General features: G+C 40.4%; 1 protein-coding gene across 2 annotated transcripts in view; it reads right to left on the reverse strand.

Annotated features, from left to right (window-relative positions):
• Nucleotides 1-16,414, reverse strand: part of LOC150077693 (clavesin-2-like) — an 80,717-nt gene that overhangs the window by 36,368 nt on the left and 27,935 nt on the right. For both annotated transcript variants that reach the window (XM_090384642.1, XM_090384643.1), the window contains one exon: nt 10,698-10,894. In XM_090384642.1, coding sequence (XP_090240768.1) covers nt 10,698-10,894 — 197 coding nt within the window. The remainder of the gene's footprint in view (nt 1-10,697; nt 10,895-16,414) is intronic.

Here is a 16,414-nt window from a genome sequence, read left to right on the forward strand (position 1 = left end):
CGAATGAGTAACGTGCCACAGTTTGCTTGTAATGTATTTAAAAAAATTCTGTCAGTTGAGAAAGGGACACGAGTTCCGAAAGCTTCTGGAAATATTTTATTTTATTTTATTTTACTGGGTATACTTTAAATAAATATCTGTTAAACATATTAATATTATTCAAATTTCCCTATGAAGCATCAGATATATATCGGATTGAATACATTGGTTTTACACTATAAGGGTTATTTCTTTATACACAAGGGTTGGCAGGGTTGTTAATGACAGTAATGGCAGTGTGCTACTGCAACAGGATCTAGATAATTTGGGCAGATGGGCTAAGAAGTGGCAACTGAAGTTTAACCTTGACAAATGCAAAGTACTGCATATGGGTAGAAGTAAGCCCAGAGAAACGTACCAACTGTGTGGTACTACACTTAACGTGGTAGAAAATGAAAAAGACCTGGGAGTAATTGTGCAGTCAGACATGAAGTTTTCTGAGCAATGGAGACAGGCTGCCAGGGCCGGTCATGGGGTTTTATCAATGATATATAGGAATTTTGCTAGCAGGGAAAAGGAGCTGATTATCCCTCTGTATAAGGCAATGGCAGGCCACGCCTTGAGTACTGCGTACAGGTCTGGAGGCCTCATTTTAGGAAGGATGTAGATTTACTTGAGCGTGTACAGAGAAGGGCAACAAGATTGGTGAAGGGAATGAAGGGATCCTCTTATCAAGAGAGGCTTAAGTTCTGCAAATTGCAGTGGCTGGAAACTAGGCACCTGCGCGGTGATCTGATTGAAGTGTGTAAGGCCTTGAATGGGTTGAGCACGCTAAATTCTAATGGGATCCTTCCACTTGTTCAGATTACGAACCTAAGGGGGCATAAATTAAAATTAAGAAAAGACAGATGTAGAATAGATGTACGGAAATTTGCCTTTAGCCAGCGGGTGGTTAATTGCTGGAACAAACTTCCATCTGTCTTTCTGGAAGTTGATAGGCTGAATAAATTTAAGGAGGAACTGGACAGGCATTTGGAGGGAATAGTGTGATTTTTTTTTTTTTTTTTTGTCTGATGCTGCATAAGCTCATACATTTGCTTTCTTGCATCTCGTGCCACTACTACTACTTAATCAATATCCTTACACAAACTTGCTATAGTTTCTTCTTTCTTCACTCATGAACAATAATTGCTTGAGAGGGTTAGTTAACACTCTTTCTCCTATGTAAATCAAATTCTTACCTTATAAATTGATTTAGGAATTTCACTCTTAACTTCTGATTTAATTAATGCCCTTTTTGTCTTCGGGAATATGATATCACAAATTTTCCCTAATCAAGACAGATAGTACATTTGACCTCAATTTCTGGACTAATGCTTGTCCCAAAGGGTTGGCTACATTCAGAATTTCTTTTTCTTTCTCTGTATTTCTCTACCCTTCCCTTCCAAAATATATTATACCTATATGTTAAACAATAACTAATAACAAATATCCAATTTCTCATCTGTGCCTTTCTACATATGTCTAATTACACATTAATCAAAAATACTATCGTCTGATTTATCTCTATATTTATGTATATATTTATATCTTTGTATATCCTTCCCTTAACATCTTTCTAAACATAATACTAATCTGATATTAGAGTTCCTACAGTCCTTTATTTGTGAGGGAGAATACTATATAACTAGTCACTTACTAAATTTACGAATCGGACTTCTCCGTTTTGGGGCCTTCAGCTCCTTGTCTGGGAATGGCATCATCGTTTGCCAAGGGCATTCATCACAGGACTTCTAGTTTCTCAATGGGCTGTAGTCTACGTCTGGATAGGGCATCACTGTGTCTCTTAGGAATTTATGGACTTGTCTTCGATACTGCTACTTAACCTTCGGTTCAGCTATTCTGGCGGACTAGGGATTACAACTTTATCTTTTCAGCTTACTTATCTGCGCCTTGCCTTTATCACTGCCTTCAGATGATGAACTAGGGTTATTTCTTTCCTTGGCCTTTATCACTGTCTTCAGATGATGGACTAGGGTTATTTTTCTCCTTACACTACTTATTTTCACGCTGGCCACTTTCACTACCTTCCTATTTACGAACAGGTTTATTTCTCCATACACTTCATTCATCTGCAAACGGGCCACTATCCTTTCCTTCCTATTACGGGTTAGACTTATTCTTCCATACACTTCATTCATCTGTATATGGGCCACTACCCTTGCCTTCCAATTATGGACTACTCTTATTTGCATACTGGCCACTACCCTTGCCTTCCAATTATGGACTACTCTTATTTGCATACTGGCCACTACCCTTGCCTTCTGATGACACGGACTACTCGACTGTTCTCTTCTATTATGAAACTCCACTAACTTTTCTTAACTTACTGACTGTACTTAAACTTATCTAACCCTTCACTACTCCATCTTAACTTTGTCAGATCTTTCCCAACTGGCTGACAGGACAGGACAGGACTTATCTAACCCTACACGATTTATTAACTCATTTTCCCACTAACACTCAAAAACTGAACTCTGTCTTTCCTAACTCATCTTCACAAAACACCAAAAAAAGCGCAACTCAGTGTTTATAACTCATTTCCATAAACACCCACATAAACTGAACTTTGTGTTCTTTTTAACCCATTTTCACAAAACACTAACAGAAACTCAACTCAGTGACTTTTAACTCATCCTTTCCCTAACACCGTCAAAAGCTCAACTCTGTGTTTTTACTGACCCATTTCCACAAATACAGACAAAACCTGAACTGTGTGCCTTCTCTTAACTCATCTTAAAAACACCAACAAAAAAAAACTCAACTCTGTCTTTGACTAACTCATATTTACCGACACCGACAAATATTTCAAATTTCCCTGTCTTTACTAACCCATTTTTACAAAAGAATAACACAATCTCAACTGTGTGTCCTTCTTGGCTGCGTGCGCTCTCTTTTTGTTTTCCGAATTTCTGTACCACCCTTTTGCGTTGGCCCACCTTCGCTCAGAAATTTAACCACTCGTACTTCAATATTTAAATTTACATCCGGACTATTCGCTAGTGTGGGTTTCCCATGCTATGCCCATCCCAGCTAGATTCAACCTCCCATTTTAATATCACTATTCCTTTCCCAGCCCGTCTGTTGCTTTGAAGTTCGCCGCCATCTTTCTGTTTCACTTAACACCTTTACTTCCTAAGATGCCAAAACTTGCTATCACCGACAGCCAGACGCCAGTCTTAACTCTAATTCCAGCATTTGTCCCGTATTTACTACCGGTCTCGTCTCCAGATGTCACCGATCAAAGGAATGTCCCGACAAACCCGGTCCTTTGCCGTATTCTTTCGGAGCCATAATTATTCACACGTATTCGCCAATAGCCCCCGCTACCGTTCCCGTTGTTTTGGTGTTATTTCCCGTGTGCTGGGAGCTGAAGCACGCCCCTTCTGCTACTAGTCTCCCATGCTTACCCCCATACATTGTAACCTTGTCTGAATTTAATCCCTTGCGAGTGACCCCATTATCTTAGTAATATTCATGACTTGTCAGATTTCGCTGCCCCACGTTTCTATATCAGAAGCTTTACTTTTACTAAATCTCACTTTTCTATAAAATATTTTACTTGTAAGATTTTATATCTTACAATTCCAATAAAATGAGCTGTAAATAAATATTTACTATCGCATTTAGATATATTTACATATGTCTCGTACAATAATAATTGACAGGGCGTACACGGACCGAACTACAAATTAGTTTTACGACTAGCCAACATTTTCAATAAAATTAAGAAAGAAAATTGAATTGGAAACATTCTAAAATAGAATAGAATAGAATAGAATCTTTAATTGCAGCAATGATAGACATACAATTAGTCCCGTCACGGCGTGGTGGTGCCAGGGGTTAACAAAACATATTTACAAAAGAGATACACATGAGAAAAAAAGATAAATCAGATAACAAAGCACAGTTTTACATTTTCAGTTCGACGAGGATACCCTTCCTGTATTTTTTATTATTGACCACATCTTGGAGGTCCCCGTCGATGGCTTGCAGTGAGGGCAGCATTTGCTTTGGCAGGAATCTGTCGGTTAGTACTAGCCGGTTACGGTTTGCTAGCAGCTGTGTTGAAGACCGGAGATAAGGGGGAGGAATGCGCCAAGAGCAGTGATCCCAGAAGTTCGGCTCTGTAATTTTACCGGTGGCCATCTTGATGGTGAACAGCAGCCTTCTTTCTGCGATGTAGGACCAGAGCCTGCGTAGTTGAAGAGCTTCTGCTAACTGCGTTGATCTGAGAGCTGGGGGAAGGTGGAGTTTGCTGTTGGCCCATTTTAGAAGCCAGAATTCGGCAGAGAATATTCTTTTGATGTTGGATTCGGCGGCCGAGGCCCATATCTCTGAAGCATACAGTATTGTCGGGTAAAGGATTGATACGATGTATCTTTTTACCAGTTGTGGGTCGGTGGTGTGGAGCAGCTGTTGTTTGGCGACCCAGCGTAGTGAGTTCAGCCTCGACTGTATGAGGTTTATGTGATCGTTGAAAGATAGTTTGGAGTCGAAGACGACCCCCAGATCTTTGTGTGTTTGAACACTTGGAACTGAGGAGCCGTTAAGCACAGGCTCCAACGTTGTTGGGCTGCCCTTTAGAGAGTAAGTTATTTGTGCTGATTTTAGGGGGTTGATTTGGAGGTTGAAAGTATTGAGGTAGTCAGCCATGTCCTGCAGTTTGCTAGTGATTTGCTGAGTGATTTCGGCTGCCGAGTTGGATGGCGATATTTTAGTAAGGAGCTTGACATCGTCAGCATATGTGATCCAATTGCACTTATTGGTCACAAATGGCACCATGATTGCTGAGAAGAGAATGCCAGACAGGACCCCCCCTTGAGGTACACCGGCAGTTATGTGGCGCGTGAAGGTCTTTGTTCCGATCTTTAGAACAAGGGTCCTCTTCGATAGGAGAGATTCTAGGAACCAGAGAACATCGCCGCGAAAATTGAAGTAGTTTTCTAAGAGACGTAGGAGATTAGGTATATAGATGGCATCAAAAGCGGGATGGATGTCAAGATATATAACTGACAATTCCTGTCTTTGTTCGAAGGCATCTAAGATGTGCAGAGTGGTTGTTACAAGGTTAGTTATAGTTGACCTTCCTGATATCCCATAGTGTATTTGCTGAAGACTGTCACGGAGAATTTGATGGGTGACAGACGGTAGCAATGCTTTCTCCAGAATTTTTAGCAATACAGAGGCGCAAGCAATGGGCCTATGTTGGCTTGGGAGCGTCGATTGTTGGTGCTTAGGAAGGGGCCAGACAGAGTACCTGTTCCACTGGGGTGGAAAGAAATGAACTTCGAGGCATCTGTTCTATAGGTTGAGGAGTGAGTCGATGATGAAGACACTTAAACATTTGATTATGAACTGGGGGATGCCATCGTCACCAGTGGTTGTTGTGAGAGGGAGAGTATTAATGGCCTGCATCAGTTGTTGCTTGGAAATTCGGATCGTAGCGAGACTATCAGTGAGATGAGAGCGGTTGAGGAGTGGCCGATTAGGTAGAGCTGGAGGTTGATTAGAAAATCTGGCGACGTAGTTGAGCCAGTCAATTGGGTCGATGTTGCTGGAAGAACTAGCCTTTGTTTTGTAGAATGGTTTTCCCCTTTTTAGGGTTCTTTCGAGGTGCTTTTTAATTGAAGCTGATTTGTTTCTGTTGAATTCGGCCCTGGCTTTGGAGAATGAAATGCGGTCTTGGACATCGCCGGAAGCTTTCCACTTGGCGTGTAGTAATTGTTTGTAGTGGAAACTTTGGTTGAGCTGGGGAGTCCACCATGCTCTGGAGCGCGGAGTAATGGTGACTGTCTTGGTAGCGGTGTGAAGGGCTATGGTATTGATCCATTTAGTCATTAAATCGATTGCGAGGCTCAGTTCACATCCATCTAAGATGTTCCATGGGACTGTGGATGCGGCTTCAATGCAGAGTGCTGGATTCAGAAATTTTGGGGCGGTGACCTTTTTCACAGATTTGGTTTTGGGGGTATTGAAATATTTTTTGGGTAGAAGAGCTGTAAATATGATTGGTTGGTGGTCTGATTGAAACATGTCGGCTGTGGTTTCTTCGACTTGGCATGTTGCCGAGGAATAGACTATGTCCAGTAGGTTTCGGTCTCTCGTTGGCTGGTAGTTAACTTGGAATATTTGGATTGATTGGAGAGATTCTGTGAGACGACTTTTGAGGTGTTGGGTAGATGGCGGAAGAAGTACTGGTATGAAGGACAGAAAGGTCACATCAAAGAAGTCGATACAAGATGCTCGAAAATATGGTCATATAATATCAGTAAGGTGTATTTTCATTTCATTTATTATTTTTTACTAGTATTATTTTTTTTTATTTATTATTATTTACTAGTAACGAAACGCACATTAATACAGCACTACGTATATTTATACACTGATCGACAAAATTAATAGCACACGTAGAGAACGAGGTGTAACTCGTGCAGCTGGCGATGAAGCGGGACAAAGTTTGGTGTGGTAGTGGACCGTAGAATAACGATGAATGAGGAGACAAGGAGAATATTCGTACTGGTATGAAGGACAGAAAGGTCACATCAAAGAAGTCGATACAAGATGCTCGAAAATATGGTCATATAATATCAGTAAGGTGTATTTTCATTTCATTTATTATTTTTTATTAATAACAAGATACACAACAGGTAGCCATTAACAGATATCTAAGAGCAGAACAATGAGCACAGTTCTTAATAATCAGAAATCCAACGGTAAGATAAACCATTGACGTCGGTTCAAACATTGCTTTCAGATGTACAAACGAAGTATGCATTAAGTTAAGTTACAGGTAAAACAAAATAATAAATAAATCAGTTAAAGGAAAAAAAAAAACTACATTAATTAAATAAGAGCTAGTCATGTTGCAGTTCATGAGAACAGGCATACTTCTGGATGGAGTTCATCAGTGATTGAGAGTTGTAAATATAGTCAATGAGAGAGCCATTTGCTGATTCTCTTTAGTGGACTGAACTTCATAAAGTCCGTGGTGGCAGAGTCAACGCGAAGCAGCGTAAGATTTCTGACTTGTCTACGAGGAGTATGGAAGTGATTTTACAAAGGTTCCAGCGTTTACTTTGGTTAGAAGGGTGATATCAGCAAAAACTCGAAATTGATATTCCTTCTCCAAACTTGAGAAACTTCGTTGCTACCAGTATCTTATTCACAGATGACAATCTAGATGATCTTCATCCTCTAAAGCTTCCACAACTGAACGTTTTCTTCCAGATGTCATAATCATTTCTAAAATGTTCCTAAAATGGTTTAGTCCTATCCTCTTTTCTACGTTTCTTTTAAGCAGACACATCGGTTCTCTGAATTATATGGATTGTATGTATAAGAATTACCAGAAAGGTCACATCACAGAAGTCGATACAAGATGCTCCACTATCGACCTCTGTTTCTGCGGTCACATTAAAGACTGGCTGTATATACTTTCCTTGCGTTATCTGTATAATGATTTGTCCCCTATTCAGGAAATGTCTTTCATCTATATAAAGCTCAAAATATCTATTCTTTTAAAAATTTTTCGAGTTTTTGTAAACCTAAATCATTATATCATACTTAATACACTCTTCTTCCTTTCAATAATTTTATTACAACTATAATATTAAATTACTCTTCTTCTATTTATATCTTTTGTTGATTCAACTTACTGACTAATTAGCTCTTATTTATTATTAATCAGTTTTTGATATATCGCTATGTGAATCACACAGAGCCATATCAATGAATGTTCCTCATGTTCTGTTGTTGTATATGGTCTCTTATACTGTATTATGTGTGCAAAATTATCTTTCATTGTACTGTATGTACATTTTCTTCCAATTAGGCTATCATCTTTGTACTATTCTTGTTCTTAGGAAATGTATCTTTGTAATTTTAATGCTATATTTTTTTTTAAAATTTAGCATTAAAATGAGCTTAATTTTGATGTTTCAGTTCTTCGATTTTAATATTTCATTGTTTTTGCATAGCTTTTATTTTAATTGTTTTCTTTCACGCTTCTTCCTGACAAGTGTCTGAAGAATGAGATATTTCCTCTCTCCCTTTTTCGTTCTTTTCTCTTCTGGTACTTGGGGTTCGGGGTGCCCAGGCTAAGCGATTATTAGCTCTTCCTCCAGTGGAACCCTCGTGCGTAGCACGAGGTGTGACCGATGGAAGTCGGATGTTATTTATTTTCAGTAACGGCGATCTTTTAATTCAGCTTTGCCCCAAAATTCATATTAGATTTTGTAGCACAAATCTTAATTTTGTTCTCTGCTATCCAATCAAAAGATCCGCAGGACAATATTAGATTTCGATTCGAGTGCCAAACCAGTATTCCCGGAATAGGAATTTTTCGGTCATCCTCTCATGCAATAATTTTTACATCTTCAAATGATCCCGCGAAATCAACAAAGATAGCATGAGTATACTTAATGGATTAATTTGCGATGCTATAGACAAAATCTACCAAAGCATCCTCAGCAGACCGGCAATGACAAATTCCATACTGATAAGGAGAACGAAGCCTTTCTTCGTAAGAGCAACCCTTTGTTCCATTCACTAATCTTGTTGCCCTTCTCTGTACTCGTTCCAGCAGCTCTACATACTTCTTGAAATGAGGCCTCCAGACCTGTATACAGTACTCAAGGTATGGCCTGATCATTGCCTTATACAAGGGGATAAGACAAGACACCATGAGCTACTCTTGCCACCCTTCTGCACTGCCCAGAAAACTTCATATCTGCCTGCACAATTACCCCCAGGTCCTTTTCATTCTCTACCACTGTCAGTGTAGTACCACAGAGTTGATACGTTACTCTGGGGTTACTGTTTCCCATATTTAGTACTTTACATTTGTCAATGTTAAACTTAATTTGCCACCTCTCAGCCCATCTGCTTAACCTTTCCAGATCCTGTTGCAGCAGCATACTGTCAATAATGTTCTTAACAACCCTGCCAACAATTGTAACGTCTACAAACTTGGACATTAAGCCTGATATACCATCATCAATATCATTTATAAATACAAATACAAAAAATAATAATGGGCCCAACACTGAACCCTGAGGGACTCCACTAATAACATTAGTCTACGATGAGCAGTGTCCATTGATTACCACTCTCTGTCTTCTCGCCCTCAACGATACCTTTATCCATAGCAGCAATTTTCCTCCAGTGCCACACTGCTCCAATTTGTGCAGCAGTCTTCCATGTGCAACAGTATCAAAAGCCTTTCTAAGATCCAAATATATAATATCAAAGTTATTCCCTGCATCCAGTTCTTTTGTGACTGCATCATAGTATCCAATCAAACTGGTCAGGCAAGGCTTCCCCTTAACAAAACCATGCTGTGTCCGAACTATAACTGAAGTCTTGTGTAGGTGATCCTGCAGTGCTTCTTTAACCAGTGCCTCCATTAAGTTTCAGGGAACAGAAGTTAAACTCACAGGTCTATAATTACTTGCGTCAGCCTTTGATCCTCCTTTGTGAATTGGGGTCACATTTGCACATCTCCAGTCCATGGGTACCTCCCCTGAGTCCAAGGAAGCTCTCATAATTATGGCTAAGGGTTTCCTTATTTCCTTTGCTGCCTCCTTTAATATAACTGGATAGATCCCAACCACCCCCGGTGCCTTTTTTATGTTTATCCTCAACAATTTCTCCTCCACTTTCCTCTCAGTTATTACAAAATCATCTAGCTCACTGCCAGAGTTTATTTCACCTCTGGCATTCCCCTTCCTGAATAACTCCTCATGTGTGAATGTAGAATCAAAATACTCGTTTAGTTTGTTAGTCACTTGAGCAGGATCATCAACTGTTGACCCATCGATATCAAGTAGACCAATCTGATTCATCCCTTTCCTTGTAGAGTTTACATAGGTAAAGAACTTTTTTCTGTTTTTCTTTGCATCCTTTGCCAAGGATTTCTCAAAATCTGCCTTTGCCTGCCTAATGTCCTTTGTGACTTGGTTACAGACCAGATTATATATATCATAGACTTCCATGTCACCCATTAATTTATATGTATCCCATGCATTTTTCTTCTCTGCCATATGTCTCATTAGTTCATCTGACATCCATTTAGGTCTAAACCTTGAACAATATTCCTTAGTTGGTAAGTAAAGCCTAGTAGCTTCCAAGATAAGTTCTTTGAATGCTTCCCATTTTGAATTTGCTGTTGGTAACACTATCAGTTGGTCCCACTGTATAGAATTTAAATACTGTCTCAGTCCATCGTAGTCGCCTTTACGGAAGCAAAAACCCTTCCCTTTACTCCTAATGGTAGTTACCTCTTTGAGTAAATCACACTTCAGCACACTGTGATCACTGCCACCTAGTGGTTCATTTATCTGCAGATTCTTAATGCATGAAGAATCACTGCTGATAATCAAATCAAGAGTATTACTCCCTCTAGTTGCCTCCCGAACATGCTGATGTAGATAACAATACTAATAATAAAATGGGCTTTATTACTACAATCTTTATTTATAATGGAACTTTTACTCATATAATATTTTGTTTATTCACAATATACAATTTTGCTCCTACCAAAAAATATTACAATAATATTATTGTCCCTTAGTTTAGTGAGATCCTTGCGGATCTCACTTTTCTATATTATTATGAAAGTGTTAACTGACTTGTTACAGAAATAAATATCGACTTACCCCAATCAGGTTGAGCATTTTCATGGTTGTCCGAATCCCAATTCGTCTGCAGAAATTCTTGCAGGTTACATCTCGCCAGTCATCCAGTATAATCATTCCATTGATCTGAGTGCATTCGTGATCCAAATCCCAGTCAGATATTGCAAGCAGTGTACGACAAACCGTGTACAAATTGAAGTCTTCACGACACATGCAGGCTAAGCACATAAAGGAAAAGGAATAAGGGTATACTGACATATTAATTTGTTATTTCATCACATTTATTCGCTTCGGTAAAATATATATTTTTAAAGATTTTAATACTATGGTTTACAAATTAATCTTAAATATTTTAAAGGAAGACTTTTACGTTAAGAAATTTACTTTAAACAGAGACAAGCCTAGAAAATATTTGGGATTTATGGAACGGACTTTTCAACAGTAGGGTTCAGTAGGGACTAATGTAACGTGGCGGGGGCCGCAGGAAAAAGAGGTGTGAGAACATTACACACACTCGACTGGACACTCATGTTTTGACATTATTATTATTATTATTATTAATATCAATTTATTTCCGAAGAAATGTCCTTTTACAGCTATGCAGCTAGAGGACATGAGTTATATACAGAGAAAAAACATAAAATACAGACATATGCATTGCATACAGAGCCAGATACAATATACGGCCTTAAACAGCCACTGGTGAAGATACAAAAACATAAAGTTACAACAAATACAAAAACATAAAGTTATAACAAGTACAAAAACATAAAGTTACAACAAATAAAAGTGCATCCGGATACATCGAAGCGTGGATATTGCGGTATCACAGAGAGTCCACCTAGACCATGACTAAGGCATACATGTCTGCAAGAATGGAAGATCTGTAGGTTCTGTCCTTGCAAAGTTTCTCAGCGTCTATGGCTAATCTGTTAAATATTTGGAAGGAGTTGTGTGGAAACATGTTGTCCAAGGAGGACATGCTACGCAGCTTTGATCTGTATGGGGAGGTGTTGGACTGGCATCTTCTCCTGTCGGACGGTCTGGCGATGATATCCCAAATATCGGGTGACCTCAGTTTTCCGGATAGAAGCTGAGAGAGGGTAAGAAGGTTCCTAGAGATGATGTGATACCTCCAAGGAAGCGTATTAAGATTGGTGACCAGAACAGATTTTGAGATTGTAGGTGTTAGCCCGGCAACCCTATTCAGCCATTTCAAGATCCAGAATTCCAGAGAGAGGAACCTGGCTTGGTATGATGAGGGTGCTGAGGACCATATAGTCGAGGCATATAATGGAATTGGGAAAATACAACGAAGAATGTATTTGCTGATAAGGTCCGGGTTATGGAAGTTGGAGATCTCTTGTTTTACTGCCCATAAAGCCGAATATGTTTTCGTTCGAGTGGCATTAAAGTGAGGCAAGAAGGTGAGGTCTTTGTCCCAGATGATACCCAAATCTTTATGTTGGGTGACTTTTTTAACTGGAGAATTCGCAATAATGATGTCCACATCGTTGGTATTTTTCTTCTTGGTGATAGAGAGTTGTGCAGTTTTCTCTTTATTAATGGAGAGCCCAATCGCATGAAGGTAGTTTTCCAGTTCATGTAGCTGTCGGTTGGAGCTCACAGTAATAGACTAGAGAGACTGGGGGCATTTTGTGATGACGAAGAACCTAATATCATCTGCGTAGGTGGTAAAATTAGTACGGTTTGATAGGAAGGGTTCTAAAGATGCGGCGAAAAGGGCGGCAGAGAGAACGCCCCCTTGGGGGAGCCCTCTGGAGCAGAGAATGTGGTGATTATGGTTTTGATTTCTGATTCATAGAATCCTGGACTGAAGGAGTTTCCTAAGGAGAACTAAGATGTTGCCAGAGATTTTGAAATAGTTGCACAGTATGGTACATAATGCATGGGTGGACAGATTGTCAAAGGCCGCCTTAATGTCGAGAAACACAATATCCAGTTGCTCTTTGTTGCTTAAGGTACTTTCAATTCTGAACAGTGTATCCAAGAGGTTGGTGATCGTGGAACGTCCAGGTAGTACACTATGGAGGTATGGAGGTTTGTGGCCGAACATGTGATGGATGAGAGCAGGAAGTATGGCTTTTTCCAAGATTTTGAGAAAAGTGCATCCTACAGAAATTGGTCTGTAATCATTAGGCAATTTTGGGTTAGACTTTTTTGGAACTGGAGAAACATAATATGTGTTCCAGATAGCAGGGTAAACTCCTGTTACGAGGACGGAATTGAATGCATCAAGCAAGAGATCAATGATATATACACTGCACAGTTTAACCATGAAAATAGGGAATCCATCCGGGCCAGTGGTAGACTTGTTGGGAAGACTGTTGATGACCTCAGTAAGGCGTTCCTTTGTGATGGCTATTTTATCCAGTGATGTCTGGTTAGCTGGTGGATTAACCCGAATAAAGGGGTTTGGGGCAGATAGGGGCTTAGTTTCGAGCGAGTTAGCCCATTCAAGGAAGGTGTCAGTGGACATGGGGGACTGTTGATTCTTGTTGGTGAAGATTCTTTTCCCAAGTTTCATTCTGTGTGCAATCCAGTCATTCTGCGCCTTCCTCCGAATGCGTAGGAAGCGTGCCCGATGTTTTTTATAGAGTTGGTAGTCGGCTAGATCCCGTGTTTTTTGCCATTTCCTGTATAGTTTCTGTTTCATGATGAAGGCGAGTTTTGCGTCGCTGGTAAACCAGTTCTTGGTCCTGGGAGACAGGCGTACAGATTTGGAGGCCCCTTCACAGGCGATGTCTTTTAACAAGTTTGCTAAATTGGTAAGCGTTTGATCAGGATGGCTAGCAGCAATTTTTTTCCAGTCTGTAGCTTTTAGTCTTTGTAGGATGATTTGAGGTTGCATATATTTTAATGAGAAGATCTTGAGTTGGGATTCTTTATGGTCATGTTGTTCAAGTTGTCGGGGAGAACATAGACATTCACTATCAAAGGAAATTGGGAGGTGATCTGATGCAAACTTAAAAATCGGCGTTGTGAGAGTAAGATGGTTAAGGTTATGAAAGAAGAGGTCTAGGTTTTGATGTCGTCTTGTAGGTTGCGTATGGGTTAGTCTAAGGCCTAGAGATGAGAAGGAGCGTACGACGTCCTTCAAAGCAGCTTCGTGTCTTGGGGAGGGCATGTTGAAATCTCCTAAAACAAAGGTGAGCATGTGAGGCTTGAGGTGGGTTATAATCCAGGTAGTTAGCTCATCCCTTGTGTCGGGATTATGGTCAGGAGGTAAATATACCGCTACAACTTGAGTTCTCATTTCTTTAACTGTAAAAATTGCAGAAATGGCTTCAAATGCAGGGGAGTCGCTGAGTTGTGCACACACAAGGTGATGGATGTCTTTGTAAATGATGGAGACGCCACCTCCACGTTTGTGGTCCCTGCCGTTGCAAACATTTTTGTAATGGTGAGGAGTGGCCAAGTGGGTGAGTTGTCTTCCATGGTTAAGCCAAGTTTCCTGGATACAGATGAAATCATATTCTTCGAGCAGGAGGAGAGATTGCAGAGGGGCCAATTTGTTAACAATGCTGCGCACATTTTGCGAGAAGACCCTGATTGTGTGGCATGGATGGAGGTTTTTTGGAATAGATGATTGCTATTGTAGAGGACGAGTAAGCAGGGATTGCTGAGGGGATGGCCTTTTTTCGTCAGAGAAGGGTCTGATAAGTATGCCTGGAGGCCAGAAGTCGAGATCCAGAACTTTTTCGTAGGCAGAGGGTGAACATCTTAGTAGAAATGAGGCGTAGCCAGTTTGCCTAGTTTTAAGCTGTTTTACTTCGATGCGGACATTGTGTTCCACAAGAAACATTCTCTTTATGGAATCGGGGCTTGTTGAGGGTCCAAACCGGGAGACAAATATCTTGGTTCTGGGCAAAGCGACAGAGATGTCATATTTCTCTGCGAGCGTCTGTTTACTAGGGTGAGTCTTTGATAATCGCTTGTTGACTAATGTTGTTGGAATTCTTTGGTTGCCTTCTAGTGGGGGAGAAAATGGGGCGGGGCTCTTGCTTCTCGAAACACATCTCTGGTCAGCGATTCTCGGTTCAGTAGCTTGGTCATGTCTGTCGTGTGGTACAATATGATCATTTCTTTCGTGAAACAGAGTCAACTTATTAGTGTGGTTCACTACACGGGTGGCTTTGTTTACTTCCTGTGGACGTTTGTCGCTTTTCTTCTTCTGATCCCGATTCTCAAGTGATTTAAGGAACTTGCAGTAATCTGATTTGATTAGAAGAGTTTCAAGGGCGCTTTCATTTTCTTTAGCCACCCTAAAGGGATTCTTATTGTGCATCTTTTCTTTTTGTGTAAGCAGTTCGGCAGACTCAAGGGGTGTTGTTTGCGTGGCTGCATCCCGTTTTGTGACTATGCAGCGGTCATTAGTGCAGAGCACCGTTCAGCACTTATTTCCTGAAGGGTGCGAGCGATTGTCCCGAGGACTTCACACAATTTTGTAGATGCTTCCTCGATTGCTATTGTTTTTCTTTTCCAATCATCCTCCTGCACCTTCAAAATCTGTCCCGCGAATTCTTTTTCTTTCTTTGCTACATGAGTTTTTAGCAGTGTTATTTCTTTCCGTATCGTCATTAAGCTGGGTAGTTTGGGTGTGGATGACGTTCTGCTGTTGGCTGTCGGTGCTGCTTTAATATTTTTGGTTTGACTACTACAATCCAAGTTGTTTTCTTTCAGGAGTTGGGGGGTTATTGCAATCTTGCGTTTTGATTTGGTTTCGCTGCGGACAGATTTGAGTTTGCGACTCATTCTCGTGTGTTTCGTACGATTGATTGTGCATTCCAAGACTTCGCTCTTGCGGGGAGATGCCCTTGAAAAATCGTGGCTATCGGAAGATTTGTTTTCTTGGGCGGCGTTACCCTTACTTTCGGGTATGTCGCGGTGGTTGCATTGTGGGATCACTGCGGTGTTTATGCCCGATAGGCACTTTGCCACTTTTTTCATGTTGCCGAATAGGGCTGTTAGTTAGTGAATGGTTGATAATTCTAGCAAGGAATTCACTCTGTTAGGTCGGGACTCCCAAGGACGAAGAGAGGGGGTTCTTTCAGCTTCAAAACAATCAGCCCACGCAGTGAGGGGAAGCTCGCACGGACGACCTTGAGAGAAGCTAATGATTAAGGGACGGGACACAAAAGGCACGTAGAGCGCTGTTGGCTTTTGATATAGCTAATATTAAAATCATAAATATCTTTTTACCTTGTATCTTCTGTCCGGAATCACTAAAAGATCTGGATTGGTGACTAAAATCCGATTCGGAAGGTATTAAACTTAAGCCATAGGGTTACTGTGGCACTGAAATATTACAGATATTGGAGGAGCACGTTGTAGGACGTCAGCACTGCTCGAACGATTCATGATTTCAGCATTTAGAGAAAACATATTTGAAATCGTTGTTTTGACTCGCTATGCATGTAAACAAGAACTCCATAAAGGGTTTGTAATGTGATGCTCGTTTACGCAATTATTTATTTGGGAGCACAATGGGTTTGGAGAGATGAATGATCGCTTGATGGAATTTAAAATCAGCTTTTCTCTATCTAGGCGTAAGGATATTTTATACAGAAATTTATAATTTTTTTTTGAGAAATGTTTACTTATATTGAATATTATCTTGTGTAGAATGCTCTTCGGTTTTTTTTTACCGCGAGCCATGCAGCATAGTCCACTACGAACGGGGTGGTCACAATTCAGTGTTCACTGTGTGTATATAG

The sequence above is a fragment of the Mastigoproctus giganteus genome, chromosome 11 (assembly GCF_048544385.1).
Source record: "Mastigoproctus giganteus isolate SK-2022 chromosome 11, ASM4854438v1, whole genome shotgun sequence".
NCBI lineage: Eukaryota > Metazoa > Arthropoda > Arachnida > Uropygi > Thelyphonidae > Mastigoproctus > Mastigoproctus giganteus.